The sequence below is a fragment of the Mustela lutreola genome, chromosome 8 (assembly GCF_030435805.1).
Source record: "Mustela lutreola isolate mMusLut2 chromosome 8, mMusLut2.pri, whole genome shotgun sequence".
In the NCBI taxonomy this organism is placed as follows: domain Eukaryota; kingdom Metazoa; phylum Chordata; class Mammalia; order Carnivora; family Mustelidae; genus Mustela; species Mustela lutreola.
Window position 1 is genome coordinate 57825655 of NC_081297.1, and position 17337 is coordinate 57842991.

The following is a 17337-nucleotide window of genomic DNA, read 5'->3' on the forward strand; positions in this document are numbered from 1 at the left end:
AGGAAACCAGAGCTTGTAGAGCACTCGTTAATTGTTGTGATGAAAATTGAGAGCTGCCATTTAAATGAGGGTTAGAGAAATAGTCATTAATCCAGAATAAATTTAAGGTTCCTAAAAGTAAAAGAAGTGGTTTCCGGTGTCCTTTGAGTGTTTCCTTTTCAAACCAGTATATTTAACCAGACTTTTTCCTGATTACTTTTTTATAGTTTAGCAAAGTAGGTTAGTCTACTGTCTGAACTCTTACCAATAGATGGCAGCTCAAGAAACTGAAGTTCTAATGGGCTTCGTTTTTTTTTTTTTTTTGGACTAAGGGGTAATGGAGAGATAAGGGACAGAGGACATGATTCAGGTGAATTCTTACATATTCTAAAGTTGTGGGTTAGAATATCAAGTTTTCTGGTTTTAAAAAATTTCTTCTTTTCCAGGGCAGCAGAGAAGAAGGTGGTAAAAATTACATCTGAGATACCACAGACTGAAGTAAGTATTTTGCTCCCTAGAAGACCAGCAGTCTCTCTCTTTATCTTTCTGTTTCTTACCTTTTGTTTTACCTGTATGATCACTAAAAAATTGACTCATAGGCAGAAAATCAGTATTGACAGATTTTGGTATTGATATATTTTTCTACCACCTTACTTGGGAAAATATCTGGGCTGGCATAGTCACCTTTGAAGTCCCTAGTTTTTTTGTATATAGTCCTAAGGCCTTAGAGGTAACTCTCTTTAAGATGTTTACTAGATAGAGTTTGGGAGGATTATTCCTTAGAAGAGATGAAAAGTAATAAGGGAAGATGTCACTACTTCATAGCTGGTAAGACTGAAATTTCTCTGGATTCTGTGTCAATATCTCTGAAGGTCTCCAATTGAGACCTATGTGGGGGTTTTTTGTACCTTTTAAGTAGAGATGACATAGGACAATGCTGCCTCATTTCTAACTGAAAGAGTACCACTAATGTTGGAATCAAGCTGTTCCTTTGATCCCTTTTCAAAGGTCAACCAAACACAGCTTTTGTCTTCTTGGCCTCGTGCAGAATGTGGGTTTTATTTTATTCCTTTCCTTTTGTTTTTGAGGACATGAATGTGATAATAGTCTTTTGTGTTTGCATTCTGGAAAGGGCTGTTGAGTTAAGCCCTGGATAGATACAACCTGATAATCCTCTAGAATTGTCAGTATTCTCAGTTTAGACCTTATGAAATATACTCCTCATTTTCGAAAGCTACACACTTCTAAACAACTTTTCTCCTTGAAGAAGGAAACCACACATTAATTTTTCTCTTCCCCTTTTTTTGTCTCTTTATCACCTAGAGAATGCAGAAGAGAGCTGAACGATTCAATGTACCTGTGAGCTTGGAGAGTAAGAAAGCTGCCCGGGCAGCAAGGTGAGTATCCTAGACTTTTGGATCTGAGCAGTGATAATATGAAGGCCCTAGGTTTTAAATACAATTGTTGGGGCGCCGGGGTGGTTCAGTGGGTTGAAGCCTCTGCCTTCAGCTCGGGTCATGATCCCAGAGTCCTGGGATCGAGCCCTGCATCGGGCTCTCTGCTTGGCAGGGAGCCTGCTTCCTCCTCTCTCTGCCTGCCTCTCTGCCTACTTGTGATCTCTGTCTGTCAAATAAATAAATAAAATCTTTAAATAACTAACTAACTAAATAAATAAATAAATAAATAAAATTGTTGGTTTTAAGTAGAGTAGAGACCTTGCTGAAAAGAACCGCTGTCTGTCAAATAAATAAATAAAATCTTTAAATAAATAAATAAATAAATAAATAAATAAATAAAATTGTTGGTTTTAAGTAGAGTAGAGACTTTGCTGAAAAGAAACGCTTTTTTTGGCTCTGTTCAGAATTCTCCACTGATTTGCATGTAGAAGCTATAGATTGGGTCTCACCAAGCAGCATTTTTGTAATAGGTGAAAGTCAGGAACTGTTACTCCTGGTTTTGATAAGGTTTCCTTTTAGCTTATTCTCTGGTCTCTTGGTGAGAAAAAGAGTAAACTGAACCTCTTTCATGGGGTTGTTAGAATTAGCTAATGATTGCAAGTCTTGAGATCACAAGCAAGAAGTGCCATATGTACACTTGACACGGAGACAGACAAGCAGGAGTGTGAACAGCTTCCTAAAATTTAGCTTGTTTTTCTTTCTACAGATTTGGGATTTCTTCAGTTCCATCAAAAGGTAAGAATACAGAGACTCTTCTAAAAACTTTTAACTTTTCTGTCACAACAGATTTCATTTCTCCAAAACAGTCACCTTTTTGCTTTACATAAAACCATACTTAAGGCTTCCTTGGCACTTTAGAGAAGGTGCTGAAGTTATGAGAGAGTGGGAGGAAGTGTCGACATTTGTTTTCCTTTTCTTGGACATCTTTAGAGAAGTTTCTGGTACTTTGCCTGTTTATTCTGGTGTCTCAAGTCAGTGTGTAATTACTACGTACCTGTCCCATGTTATACTGCCTTGTGTAAGTGGTGAAAGAGAAAAGAGAGTATCTTTTACCTCAACAATCTTAACTTCTAGGAATTTCCAAGGAAATCATATTGGATGGCTTAAAGACCTAGTTAGCCGTAAGGATTATCACAGCATTATTTTCGTGATCAGTAAGTAGAAATAATGTAATACACAGTAGGGAATTTGTTAAATAAATGTCTACCATGGTATAATAGACTATGCAGTTTTTAAAATGATATTGAAGAGTATTTGTCAGAAAAATACTAAACAAACATAAATTATAAAATTAGCAGTATATTTCCCTTTTGGTAATAGAAGTGCATGTATTTATAGATAAATAGGTTTGGATGACTAACCACCCAAACTCTTGGGTGGCTCACTTGGTTGAGTGTCTGCCTTCAGCTCTGGTCATGATCTCAATGTCCTGGGATTGAGCCCCATATCGGGGCGGGGGGGGGGGGTCCCTGCTCAGCGGGGAGTCTTTCTCCTCCTTCTGCCCAACCCAGCTCCCTTAGTCCCCCACTCATGCTGTCTCCCTCTCTCTCTCTTGCAGATAAACAAAAACTTTTTTTTAAAAAAAAGGGAATTTTCTTAAAACAAAAACCAACAACAAAAACAGGTTTGGGGGGTGCCTGACTGGCTCAGTTGGTGGAGCATAGCAATTCTTGATCTCAGGGTTGTGAGTTTGAGCCCCATGTGTGGTGTGAAGTTTACTTAAAAATAAACATTTTTTTAAAAATGGGGGCACCTGGTGGTTCAGTTGGTTAAGTAACTGCCTTCAGCTCAGGTCATGATCCCAGGGTCCTGGGATCAAGTCCTGCATTGGGCTCCCTGCTCAGTGGGGAGCCTGCTTCTCCCTCTCCCTCTGCTGTATCCCCTGCTTATGTGCACCTACTTTCTCTCTGTCAAATAAATAAATAAAATCTTTAAAAAAAATGGTTGGATGGAATATGTGCTAAATGCTTAATACTCATTGTCTCTAGTTGGAATTTTGAGTGCTGCTTTCTACTTGTCTGTTTTTTAAATTTCTGCAATGAGTATCTTGTAATAAATTAGGAAGAAAGTTACATTTATCTATTTATTTATTTATTTGAAAGTTACTATTAAAAAGAACATAGTCCAGTTTTAGAGACTTAAATTTTAAATGTAAATTTTTTAATCGAATTTAGTTTCCTTTTTTTTTTTTTTTTTTTAAGATTTTATTTATTTATTTGACAGAGAGAAATCACAAGTAAATGGAGAGGCAGGCAGAGAGAGAGAGGGAAGCAGGCTCTCTGCTGAGCAGAGAGCCCAATGCAGGACTCGATCCCAGGACTCTGAGATCATGACCTGAGCCGAAGGCAGCGGCTTAACCCACTGAGCCACCCAGGCGCCCTCGAATTTAGTTTTCTTAGTGATCTGTTCATTTGAAGTGTATTAAGATGTCCTCTAAAAATGTAGCATTTTGCTCTGCTTTTTAAAAGACTAGCAAGGGGCGCCTGGGTGGCTCAGTGGGTTAAAGCCTCTGCCTTCGCTCAGGTCATGATCCCAGGGTCCTGGGATTGAGCCCCGCATCGGGCTCTTTGCTCAGCGGGGAGCCTGCTTCCTCCTCTCTCTTTGCCTGCCTCTCTGCCTACTTGTGATCTCTGTCTGTCAAATAAATAAATAAAATCTTTTAAAAAAATTTTTTTTAAATAATAAAATAAATAAAAATAATAAAAGACTAGCAAGGGGTGCCTGGGTGTCTCAGTGGGCTAAAGCCTCTGCATTCAGCTCAGGTCATGATCCCAGGGTCCTGGGATCCAGCCCCACATTTGGGGGGGGGGGCTCTGCTCAGCAGGGAGCCTGCTTCCTCCTCTCTGCCTGCCTTTCTGCCTACTTGTGATCTCAGTCTTTTAAATAAATAAAATATTTAAAAAATAAATAAATAAAAGACTAGCAAAATTCTGGCCACTATCACTACATGTTTTACTTTATTTTTTTTTCCCAAAGATTTTATTTATTTGAGAGAGAAGCGCAAGCTGGAGAGAAGGGCAGAGGTAGAGAAAGCAGCAGATTCCTCGCCAAGTCCAGAGCCCAGTGTGGGTCTCGATCCCAAGATCCTGAAATCATGACCTGAACTGAAGGCAGGTGCTTAACTGACTGAGACATCCAAGTGCCCTCACTACATGTTTTAGAAACAAGATATTTTCCGGCTTTTAGTTATATCAGATATCAAGAAAGATGCAGTAGGATTGGTGGTAGTACAGCAAAATTTATTAAAGACCTTAGATGGTGCTGTTTGAGGAAAGACAAAAGTTAAAATTAATAGTCTAAAAAGGAAACCTAGGGGCACCTGGGTGGCTCAGTGGGTTAAAGCCTATGCCTTCAGCTTAGGTCATGATCCCAGGGTCCTGGGAGCGAGCCCCGCATTGGGCTCTCTCAGCGGGGAGCCTGTTTCCCCCGCTCTCTGCCTGCCTGTCTGCCTACTTGTGATCTCTACCTGTCAAATAAGTAAATATAATCTTGAAAAAAAAAAAGGAAACCTGATCAATAAAATAACGTATTGATAACATTTACAGTATCATTCATGTAATTCTAACATCTTTAACCTATAGAGTATCTTAAAAGAATAGAGTTTGGCAACATTTGAAAGGAAATGCTTTTTGAATAAGAATGTAAAAACATCTAACAGTTCTTAGTACATGGGTTGTGGCAAAAGTTGAATCTGTACCTGAATGTTTATAATGGAGAGTTAGGGAACCAATTATACAAGACTGTGATGACTTAAAATTCTGAAAAAAAAAGTTTTTTTTTTCCTTAAAGATTTTATTTATTTGAGGGATGCCTGCATGGCTCAGTTGTTGGGTGTCTTCCTTTGGCTCAGGTTACGATCCTGGGGTCCTGGGATTGAGTTCTTCATCGGGCTCCTTGCTCAGTGGGGAGCCTGCTTCTCCCTCTGCCTTCTCTGCCTGCCACTCCCCCTGCTTGTATGCACACACTCTCTCTCTCTGACAAATCTTTTAAAAAAATTATATACTTATAATTCAGTGGTTTTTAAAAAATACATTTACAGGGTTCTGCAACTATCATCTCAGTCTAATTTTAAAACATATTCATCACCCCAAAAAGAAACCCTGTACTGATAAGCAGTTGTTTCTCTCTCCACCCCCACCCAAGCAAACACTCATTTTTTTCTATGTATATTAATTTGCTTTCATATAAATGGAATTATACAATTCATAGTTTTTTGTACTGGCTTCTTAGCACTAACATATTCAGGATTTGTTCGTGTTGTGTGATACATTAGTACTTTATTTTTATTTTTTATTTTTTATTTTTTAAAGATTTTATTTATTTGACAGAGATTACAAGTAGGCAGAGGAGAGGAGAGAGAGAGAGAGAGGAGGAAGCAGGCTCCCCGTCGAGCAGAGAGCCCGATGTGGTGCTCTATCCCAGGACCCTGGGACCATGATCTGAGCTGAAGGCAGAGGCTTTAACCCACTGAGCCACCCAGGCGCTCCCTTAATTTCTTTTTAATGTTGGATAATATTTCATTGTTTGGGAATACCACATTTTACCTATCCATTCATTAGCTGATGGACATTTAGGTTGTTTTCACTTTTTGGCTGCTATAGATAATGCTGCTATGAACATTCATATAGAAGTTTTGGTATGGATGTATGTTTTCATTTCTCTTGTGTGTATACCTATGAGTGGGATTACTGGGTCATATGGTAAACTCTGTTTAACTTTTTGAGAAACTGCCAAATTGCTTTCCAGAGTGGCTGTACATTTTGTGTTCCCATCAGCAGTGAATGCAGACATGATCTCTAGATGTAATGTTTGCTTTTTTTCCCCCCTTTTAAGATAAAGGATAATTGTCCTTTATGCTTTTTCTGTACTAATTTGATTTGAAGACTGTTAGTTCCCTTTATGATTTTTAAAAATGTTAAGTAAAACTTGTATTTGCTTCTTTAGGTCTCTCATCTGATGCCAAGCCTATGGTAAGAAATCTTTTTTTATACCTTGAGGGACAAATCTTAACTCTGGTTTTAAAGTTGGAGATAGCTCCCCAGATCAGAGGAATTTCTGAGATCCTAAGAGTTTGGTGACTGTTTTCAATACAGTGTTTTATGTCCTGAATAAAATGGATTGTTTGAGTACTAAGAGGTTAGGAAAATTGCTATATCTTTCAAGTCACTGTAGACATCTTCCTTCCTGTCATTCCTCTTGAGAAAATGAGTAGATTTTGTTAGCTAGAGGACAGTTCATATAATTTTTTGTTTTATGGTACTGTAGTTTTAGGCCTTGTCTAATGGCTTTGAAAAATGTCTAATTCTTAGTTACCACACACAGATCTCTGGAAGCTGCTTATGAGTTCTGACTTTATGAAATCCTGCTCTTGAGTTTATAGTGCAGTATGGGAAATGAAGCTGAAATGTAGGAGTAGCAGAAAATTGAGTTGGGTTCTAGTGGTAGATTTGTCTTCTGAAGAAAGGAGAGCTGTATAGAGTTAAGAGCTACTGAAGAGGCTATGTATAGGATTTAATGATTTTGAACTGTGAATAATGGACTTGTTTGGAGGTGATTATTCAGATATTTGCTTTTTTAAGCAGTGTTTGGCCTGCTTTTATCTTAAACCTCTTTAGGCTCTTGCCACCTTTGATGAACAAAGGAGGCTGAGTTGAATGTTTTATTGCATTCCAGAAGAGGTTTTTTAATAATTAGTGGCATGGATGGGTGCTGCTTAATGTCCTGATTTGCCATATAGGGTATTTTTGATATTGTAGGCTTATTTGAACTCTTAGCTTTGGACTATAATTTCTGCCTTTTGTATCTTCTGTTTTGATTTTTTAGAATATGGGTTTTTCCCCCTGTGTTTTTATAGGTTAACCTGGATAAACTAAAGGAAAGAGCTCAAAGATTTGGTTTGAATGTCTCTTCCATCTCCAGAAAGGTAAAGTACTGTTTTTGCCACCTTAGAGCAGCTGGGAGACTACATAGCCTGGAAATGACTATCCTGAGAATATAGCTAGCTATTCATATTCAGCACTTCATTTCATGAAATCTTTAGACTGTTCCCTCCACTCACTCACTGTTGATCATGTGATAGGAATTATTTCACAAAGCAAATAGGTTTGCAGGTTTTTTTCCATAGCTTCCTCCCAAGCTGTTAGAACATGGTCTGTATTCCTCTTGGTTAAGATGTTGTAGTCATTGATGGTAAAAACTTACTACATCTACTTTAACTTCTGATATAGTCTTTTTTTTACCCCCCCCAAAGATTTTATTTATTTACTTGAGAGAGAGTGGGTGAGGGAGTGAGCATGAGCAGGGGGAGGAGCAGAGGAAGAGGGAGAAGCAGACTCCCTGCCAATTAGGAAGCCCAATGCAGGGCTCTGTCCCAGGACCCTGAGATCATGACCCAACCTGAAGGCAGTTGCTCAGCTGACTGAGCCACCCAGGCGCCCCTCTAATATAGTCTTAATGGAAATAGGAGATGAAAATCCTGTCATTGGGTCAAAGGTACCTAGAAACAAGGTTCCCTAGAACAAAAATAAAGTTATTTCATTCTTTCTGCCCCTCTGCTAACTGACATTATTGAGTTTATTAAGCCAGTGACTTTGTTGACACAGTGCTGCATGGAGTGATCAATTTTATAGGGCATTATTGTGTTTGGAGTTTTGCCAGGCACGTTCTTTTGGAGAAGATGCTGAGGATTCTCCTTTTCTTTGAGCAGGTAGTCTCTTAATCTGTGTTCTGTGAGAATGAAAGCACGTTTCTTGGTTGTGGAAGTGGGGGCAGGGTTGAGGGAAGACTCTTTGAAACCAGAGGAACTATCAAAAGAAAAAAAAGTCATTGGGGCACTTGGCTGGCTCAGTTGGAAGCAAATATGACTCCTGATCTTGGGGTTGTGAGTTTGAGCCCCATGTTGGTTGTAAAGGTTATGTAAGTAAATAAACAAATTTTTTGAAGGGTCATTATTTCCCATTGAGTATGGAAACATTTAGCTCTCTGGAAGTCCATTGGGAAACACTATCCTCTGACAGTGACTGTTAAAATTTTTGCTCAGGAGAAAAACTGAGCACTCAGAAGTACAAACATGTATGCCCCAATGGGACTTTCTAACCTTATACAGAGCTGCTACATTTTCCTTCCATTTAGGTTACATTTTTTATGTTTACCAGAAGCATAACATTAGGTCTTTGTGCCCGGCTCAATGCTGAGACCATAGGTGTTCAGTAGGAATATTTCCTAGTTTATGTGGAATTTTTAAAAATTCAGTAGTTCGGAGTAGACAGAGTATGTATTTCTTAAGCCACATGCAGCTTCATTGGGAAGACTATACTATAAACCAAGTCATTTGTGTTTTGTTTGATTGGATTGCCAAGGGAAAGGGTGCTTGGATCTGTGGCCCCAGTTCTCGTCTGTCTCCTTTGGTATATGAAGACTACGTATTTGAGAATCTCAGCAGTAACTTTCTGTAGAGAACTGTATGTGCTCCATCAAAATTAACACAATTGAGCATCATATCTCCAACTATGTAGCTCATATGGACACTTCACCAAGACAGATTTGCCCCTCGCATTATACTGCCCATCTGACTTACTTTTATAGTATTTCATTACAGGGATATTTAGTGCCTTTTCACTGCACTTCCTTAGAATCTTTCTCCATATTTGACTTCCTTTCATTTTTAGTCCATAGGAAGCTAAGTGAAGCATGAAGAGATATATTTATTAGCTTTGTGACTTTGAGCACATTACTGAACTTCTTTGGTCCTCATTTGTAAAACTGGGAGTAATACCTAACACTGTTTGTGAAGAGTAAGTAATTGTGTATATGAAATTATCTAACATTTTAACACTTTTACCTTTAATAAATGTTCACTTTCTTCTTAGTTCAGTTATGTTGGCCACCTAACTTTATGAGGTCAGTTAGCTTCTGTGTTTAATTGAGTCAATTAACTTCATTGTTTTAGCTGATCATTGATAAGATTTCATTTCCCATTTTAAGTCTTGAAGCGTTAGGGTGCCTGGCTGGCTTAGGTGGTGGAGTGTGTGACTCCTGATCTTGGGGTTGTAAGTTCCAGCCACATGCTAGGTGTGAAGATTACTAAACAAAATTCATAAACTTAGGGAAAATAAATCCCTGAAGGGTTCTAATCAGATAATGTAATTGGTAAAATTCTGGCTATATGAGTTGTGTTTTCAGATGGCATTCATTGCCATACATATGTTCTGGAGTAGTGCTTCTCAAATTCTGTAGCAGAAGACAAGTTTGTTCTTTTAATTTTAAGATTTTATTTATTTGTCAGAGAGAGAGTAAGCACAAGCAGGGGGAGCAGCAGGCAGAGGGAGAAGTAGGCTTCCTGCTGAGCATAATGCCCAGTGGCAGGACCCAATTCCAAGACACTGGGATCATGACCTGAACTTAAGGCAGATGCTTAACCGACTGACATTCAACCCAGTCATCCCAAGATTAGTTTTTTGAATTTTTAACTTATTAGGGTTCCTGGCTGGCTCATTTGGAAGAGCATGAGACTCTTGATCTCAGGGTCATGAGTGAGTGCAAGCCACACATTGGGCAGAGAGCTTTTTTTTTTTTTCCCCCCCTAATTCAATGCAGAGTGGTACTTTTGTAAAATACAGTAAAAGTGCCACAGTGGTGTTAAATTACTCTGGAAGTTTCCAAGCACTTGAAATTTATGGAGTTACTGCAAACTGTAAAACACTTTGGGGATCAGCCTGAGGAGGCAGATCACATTTTGAGTAACACTGTACTGGTGTAGTATGATTTCTTCCAGGGACCACTTTGCTTAGAGACTTGAAACTTTGAGATTCTCTGAGTATAGACTCCATGTGTACTCATCATAAATCCTGATTTTCAGAATCATCCTGATTTCAACAGTTTGTTCTACTTTGCCCCATAAACCATTAAAATGTCTCAGAAATGCTGATGTTTTGCTGTCTGCCACTGTCCAGTAGAATTTTATGTGATGTTGGAAATATCCTACAGAATATTGTCCCATTGAATAAGTCTGTGTTATCTAATACAGTAGTCGTTAGCCACATGTTGTTATTGATTACTTGAAATGTAGCTAGTGTGAACTGAATTTTTAAAGATTTTATTTATTTATTTATTTATTTATTTGAGAGAGAACATGAGAGGCGAGAAGGTCAGAGGGAGAAGCAGACTCCCCATGGAGCTGGGAGCCCGATGCGGGACTCGATCCCGGGACTCCAGGACCGTGACCTGAGCTGAAGGCATTTGCTCAACCAACTGAGCCACCCAGGCGCCCTGAACTGAATTTTTAAATTAAATTTAAATAGCTGCATGTATATTGGGCAATTCAAGCCTAGCTTGTATCTCTCATACAGTTTTCACGCTTGAAGTAGCATAGAAATCCTTGATCAGACCACATATTTGGACAAGTGTTCTGTAGACCAGAATTTTTTTAGTGCCTGTAGAACATGAACAATTTCAGAGTGAATATGGAAGGAGAGAAATTGGAGGAAAGGGAGTAGTAAAAGATAAGAAAAGGAAGTGTACGGGCGCCTGGATGGCTCAGTGGGTTAAGCCGCTGCCTTCAGCTCAGGTCATGATCTCGGGGTCCTGGGATCAAGTCCCGCATCGGGCTCTCTGCTCAGCAGGGAGCCTGCTTCCCTCTCTCTCTCTCTGCCTGCCTCTCCATCTACTTGTGATTTCTCTCTGTCAAATAAATAAATAAAATCTTTAAAAAAAAAAAAAAAAGAAAGAAAAAGAAAAGGAAGTGTTCTTTTATTTATTTATTTATTTTTCATTTTATTTATTTATTTTTTTTTAATGATTTTTATTTATTTGACAGAGATCACAAGTAGGCAGAGAAGCAGGCAGAGAGAGGAGGAAGCAGGCTCCTTAATGAGCAGAGAGCCCAATGCAGGGCTTGATCCCAAGACCCTGGGACATGACCTGAGCCAAAGGCAGAGGCTTTAACCCACTGAACCACCCAGGTGCCCAAGTGTTCTTTTTTTAAAGTAACTTTTTTTATTCTAGGTCCAAATCCTGAAATTGCAGCTTGCTACATTCTCAGTGAAAGTTCTTTAGTTCAAAATCTAGTGTTTAACTCTTCTCTATCACCAGAGATGATTTGCTACCTAGTATTTGGTTGGTCAAGGTTAGTGGTATGATTAAGTTTGTATTTATGGAACAACTAGGTTAGTATAATGTGCCCACCTCATCCTGGGTTCCAGTATAGACTCTTCCAATATAATTCGGTCACCGTCTTTAAGTTTTACAGTTCTCTAGGCACAGATCTCTTTCAGTTAGATAAGATGCAAATGGTGGAGATTAGCAGGTAGGGTGGAGATTTCTCTTCATCCTAGTATCCCGAAAAGGGCAACAAGAAATCGCACCTTCTGTCGTGTCTGTTGCATGATTTTGCTTGATTTCCTCTGCAGACCAGTGTGCATGATAAAGAGAAAGTGTGTGAGAGGAAGTGAGCCATGGATCAGTAGTGTTCATGACTGATTGATTTGTATGTGTGTGGTGTGTGTGTGTGTGTCATAGTCTGGTCATTTTTTCTTTATATTTTGGATTTGTGTTTTGAGCATTTTACAAATTTGAAGTTACCAAATCACTGCTCTTCTTCCTAGGCTGACTTTTGCGTGACTGCTCATATATTTCAATGTTCAGCTTCAGTGTTCAGTATACTATACATGTTAGGTAGTACACAGAAACTTAAAGAATTATCTGCGCACCCCCCCATCTCAGTCATCTTCCTCCTTTTCCCCTGCCCAAGAAAGCCCTGTCCGTTCATGTTTCCAACTCAAGTCTCAGTGAATAGAATCCTGTTGGTTTAGGATAATGGGAAGTGACAGGGCAAAGAATGGCACTGGCATTTATAGACATTTTTTACACAAGAGGCTGTAAATTGTCCCCTCCAACTGTTTGGTCTATTTGAGGATAGAATGGCATGCCTTTTCTCATATAAGCCTCATGGTGACTATGGGCTGAGAAACCTCCCACCCCCTCAAACAAAACAAAACCCAGATAAATAATCTCTGCCTGGTTGGTTCTGATTGATCACCAGTTAGGTTTTCAGTCTTGTGCTTGACTGGTTGTTTTTATTGTTTTGTTTTGTTTTTGTTTTTCCTTCTTTCTGTCAGTTTTTCCATGCCTCCCAAGAGAAGCAGTGTTTGGGTTAGTCCTATTGGTGAAGGACAGGGCTTGGCTTGGAACATAAACTCATCTTTGAAAGGAGTGAGGGATGGATGGAGGGAATAGATGGGAAGCCAGCTCAGTTAGTAGATGATGGTCATAGGACATGAGTTTTATAAAAATTAAATCTGGGTTTAGAGTTAGGGTGTAAACTGATAATAGCTAATTTGGATTGTTTTGTTTTCATCATCCACCCCACCCCACCCCCACCCCCACCCCCTGCTCGCCAAATTAGCATATTTGGGAAAGTGAAACTTGATACTTCAGGAAGTTATAGGACATCCAGCTAAGTAAGTATTACAAACAAAACAAAACCCAAGCCCAGGCACTAAGTAGAAAACGGAAAGGTGGTTTATACTCTTTTACCCCCGCCCCGAGAATGTGAGGGGCATGTGTTACTGCTTCTTGGTTCTTGATTAGTAGTAGAAAATATAGGCATCTTTTATCCCTATTGATGTTAGTACATCTTCCCCACTTCTCTGCTGCAGTATTATTGTGTTTCCCTATTTGTAGCTCATGTTAAGGTAACTATCCTAGTGAGTTATCATAAGGCCTATAAACAATAAAAGCTGCTTTTCCTGTGTTGTGATTTTACCAGTTTTCTTCCCTAATGATTGTGGTCTGTGTTATACAGAACTATAAATCTATAAAAAGGTTAAAAAGTTAAATATCTCTTCATTGATCATTATTTTGTTGTTGAGGCTGGTAGCTAGAAGATTGTTGGGTGGCTGCAATGATTAGTTTCAGGAACCTTTCGTATAATTATAGATTTTTGCTCACCAGTGCTTGGGGATGAACCACTTAAGAATGAGAGAGATATTGGAGGATCTTGTCACTGCAGTCTGTTGAGATATCAAAGAAGCTGTGACAGAGTCACTTCCAAGCATAGGAGAGCACCAGTGTCTCCTAGCATACAGATTTCGCTGTGGCTAACTGATTTTGAGCTGGTCTCCAGTCATTCTTCTGGGATGCATATTTGATTTTATCTAAATTCCCTTCCACCATCTGAAATAAATGAAATGTTTGTTCTTCCTTTTCAGCAGTGGGTTTTGGTATAGAGGTTATGTGGAAAGAAGGATGTTCACTCTATGGATTTAGAAGTTGGTCACCAGCTTTCTCAGAGGGTTTATAATTATTAAGAGTTTAGGTATGTGTATATAAACCTTTTCCAAAGGAAAAACTGTGGGGCAGTCATGCATAGGACATGGCCAACATAGTACAGTAAGACACTGAAGAACCAAAAACCATGGTGAGGAGTTTGGCAGAATTTTTTTTACAGGGGTAGTGGTAGAAGATTTAGATCACAAGATAAGTTGGAGAAGTAGTCTGCTAAGTGGTTTTGGGTTCTTTTCCATCCAAAATACACTCAAGTAGCAGTACCTAGGCCAAGCATACCACTTAAGTCTCTATTCCCCTGTCTTATGCCCCATGAGACCAAGAGAAATGCACGTAGTAGGATTGTAGATGGGAAAAACTTTCATGTGGATCTTAGACATTTCATTGAGCAAGAGTTTTGGGGGAATATCCTCGCCCCTCATCCTAGATTGTTGTTTTTTCTAAAAATGCTTCTTCCATTTGAAAAATACATTCTCTTATATTAACCAATAAGAAAAGTAAGGATGGGAGAGAGAGAGAGAGGTGTGTGTGTGTGTGTGTAGTAGATAGCAGTTGAGACTGTCAAGATGAATTTCAGGAAGAGCTAAGATCCAAACCCATGTAGGTTTCAGCATTTCTTGCAGCATTTTGGGGCTCAACTAAAATTTAACCAGTCCTTTATATCTTCTTCTAGTTAATAATGATTTGAAAATTAATATTAGGTCTTTTTTTCTGCCTTCTCTCCTCTAAGATAAAAACTGCTGTTTCTCTACCCACCTTTTGGAACAAACCTTGAGGGAGTGGTGAAGGAGCTGTTTAAAGAGGAAACAATAGGGAAAACTCTCTGACCTCAGTTTATCCCCTCATCTGGTTCTTCATTTGTCCCTGCTGAGGAACAGAACTTGTCTTTTGTCTGTAACACAAATACATCTTCACCTCCCTCCCTTCCCACTCCCCCCCACCACCCGCTCTTCTCACTCCCTTCTATTATAGTTCCAATCAATGATGTCATTATGTGTGCCATTCAACTGCTGTTGAGCCACTTGGCTATAGGAATTTGGAAGAGCAAAGAGGCAGAATGGAATTTTTCTCTGTCCTGCCTAGGGCTCTTGAAAATGTATTCTAATTTTAACTTGAGAAATAGGAGTCAGGTTTTTCTTTGGTTAATTTCTTCTTCTACCCTCCCACTCTATGTTCTAACCCTTAAACAGAGTTTTTACTAGCTCTGTATGAGGGAAAAAAAGGATAAAAAATGTTAGAAATATAAATTGAACACCTTAAGAGGAAAAAGCTTTAAATATTTGTGCAAGCAAGATGAAAATTTTGATGCTTTGTCAGGATTTATGCTGTTTTGCCCTGTTTATTACATGTTGGGCCTTTGAGAGGTTTCTGGTAGAGGATTATACTTCACTAGGGTGTATGGTTGAAAACACTAAAGATCTTGGACCTTTTCATTTTATTTTTTTTACATGATTTTATACACTGAGTTTGAATCCAAAGAACTAGAAGAGGTAGGAAAGCTTGTAGTAAGAGAAAAATGCACTCTTTTCTCTCTCTCCTGTTCAAAATCCCACCCCCACTTAGGTCTTTGCATTCCTTCTTCTAACATGTCAGAACTGATGTCTTTGATAAAAAACAAGTTTTAGGCCTTTTTGTGGTGCCCCTGTAATCTTCTCCCCAAGAGTAAATACAGCCTGGAAAAGGAGGGGAATGAGTCTGTTTCACTTTTAAATACATTTAGTTGCTTTGCCAGCCAAGTTCTTGAGATGGGATCATTCTGAATGTCAGTTTTTAAAATTTAAAAAAAAAAAATGTTCCACTCATGGTACATAAGATAAATTATTTTTTAAAATTTATTTGTAAATATGTCTGTATATCTAGTTGTATGTCTAATCTGGGGGTTACCAGTACCTGTGTCTAATTTGGGGATGACCCAATAACTGGCCTGGCTTTTCTAATTATAGCAATATCTAGTATCTCTTTCTGATTGCTCTCAGATACTCTCCCTGCCTATGGTGAAATGTGAGCCCACTTTCTGAATCCAAGTCTTCCATTCTTCAGAATCTGTATGAGAAAAAAGAGAATGGAGTGGGTTTTTTGTTTGTTTGTTTTTGTTTGTGTGTGTGTGTGTGTGTTTGGTGTGTGTATTGCTGGTTTTTGGGCGGGACAGGTAAGAAGTTTTGGTATTCAAAGGTTCTTTGTGATGTGAGAGCTGTAGCAGTATAAGGATGTTTAGGATGTATTTTAATACTTGAGAGGCTAACATTTAGCTAATAGTGTTCTTGGGGCTGACATTGATAAGAAGAAGTGACATTTTATTTTTGAAAATACATATAGGTTCATGTGGCTTGTGGGTGGCTCAGCCGGTTGAGTGTTCTACCTTTGGCTCAGGTCGTGATCCCAGGACAGGATTGAGCTCCGCATTGGGCTCGTGCTCTCTCTCTCTCTTCCTCAGATAAATAAATAAAAATCTTAAAAAAAAAAAAAAAATATATATATATATATATATATATATATAATATACAGGTTCAATTCAAGTAAAGTTTTTTCCAGTAAAATTTAATAATTACATGGCAGTTCGTTTTCTTATATAGTCATTTTTTTAAAAACACATTCTTATTTTCCTTTAAGATTTTATTTATTTGACAGAGATCACAAGTAGGCAGAGAGGCAGACAGAGAGAGAGAAAGGGAAGCAGGCTCTCCGCTGAGCAGACAGACCAATGGTGGGGGGGGGTTGGATCCCAGGACTCTGGAATCATGACCTGAGCTGAAGGCAGAGACTTTAACCCACTGAGCCACCCAGGCGCCCCATTACATATTCATTATTAATAGCAAAGTTGCTTTTCATGTCTGATAGCCGAAGGAGATCAGATAAAATCCAGTAGTATTTTAGAGATAGGAGTGGGGATGAGGCAGGGCATCAGATTGGGAGATATTTTATAGGGGGACATTTGCTTGTAATGTTTGCAAACTAGCAAAGGCCCTGTTTTGTTTTGTTAAGTTTTTTTTATTTTTTTAAGTAATCTCTGCCCCCAACCTGGGGCTTGGACTTACAACCCTGAGGTCGTCATATGCTCTGCTGACTGAGCCAACCAGGCACTGCGAAAGCCCATGTTTTTAATAAAATCTGAGGTGTCTTGTTAAGATCTAGAAAATGTTAACTCCTTTCATCCCTCCCCTTTCCTTTGTTACTCTTTTCTCGCATTTTTTAAATAGTATTTTAACCAAATTTTACCTTCTCATACCAAGAGCAGACTCTTAGGACAGAAATGGAAATGTATTTTCAAGATATTCTACACTTGAAATTCATATCAGACACTGAATCCTTAAATCCCTAGCAGTGAAGATGTGTTACTGAGAAAGATACTGTGTTTGAAATGCTTGCTGTCTGGATTTTTAAAAACATGGGTGAGGATTTCATTGAGGTATAGAGTAGAGGAGGCAGTTACAGAATTTTCACTACCATGTTCATGCTTAGGTATGAGGTGGTTGAGGAAGTACAACTAGAAGTGAAGAGAGCTGTAAGATCAGAGAGGCCTTATGTGATGGACCTCTTTAGTAGTGATGGACCTCTTTAGTGCTGTGTTAAAGTGAATGAGCAAAACACAAGCTCTAAGACAAATCCTATCTGTTCTTTT

The 17337-nt window shown here is 38.8% G+C and overlaps 1 protein-coding gene across 1 annotated transcript in view; it reads left to right on the forward strand.

Annotated features, from left to right (window-relative positions):
• SARNP (SAP domain containing ribonucleoprotein) overlaps window positions 1–17337 on the forward strand; it is a 45521-nt gene that overhangs the window by 14269 nt on the left and 13915 nt on the right. The window contains exons 5-9 of the mRNA XM_059185056.1: window positions 426–477; window positions 1303–1376; window positions 2143–2171; window positions 6381–6406; window positions 7291–7359. Coding sequence (XP_059041039.1) covers window positions 426–477; window positions 1303–1376; window positions 2143–2171; window positions 6381–6406; window positions 7291–7359 — 250 coding nt within the window. The remainder of the gene's footprint in view (window positions 1–425; window positions 478–1302; window positions 1377–2142; window positions 2172–6380; window positions 6407–7290; window positions 7360–17337) is intronic.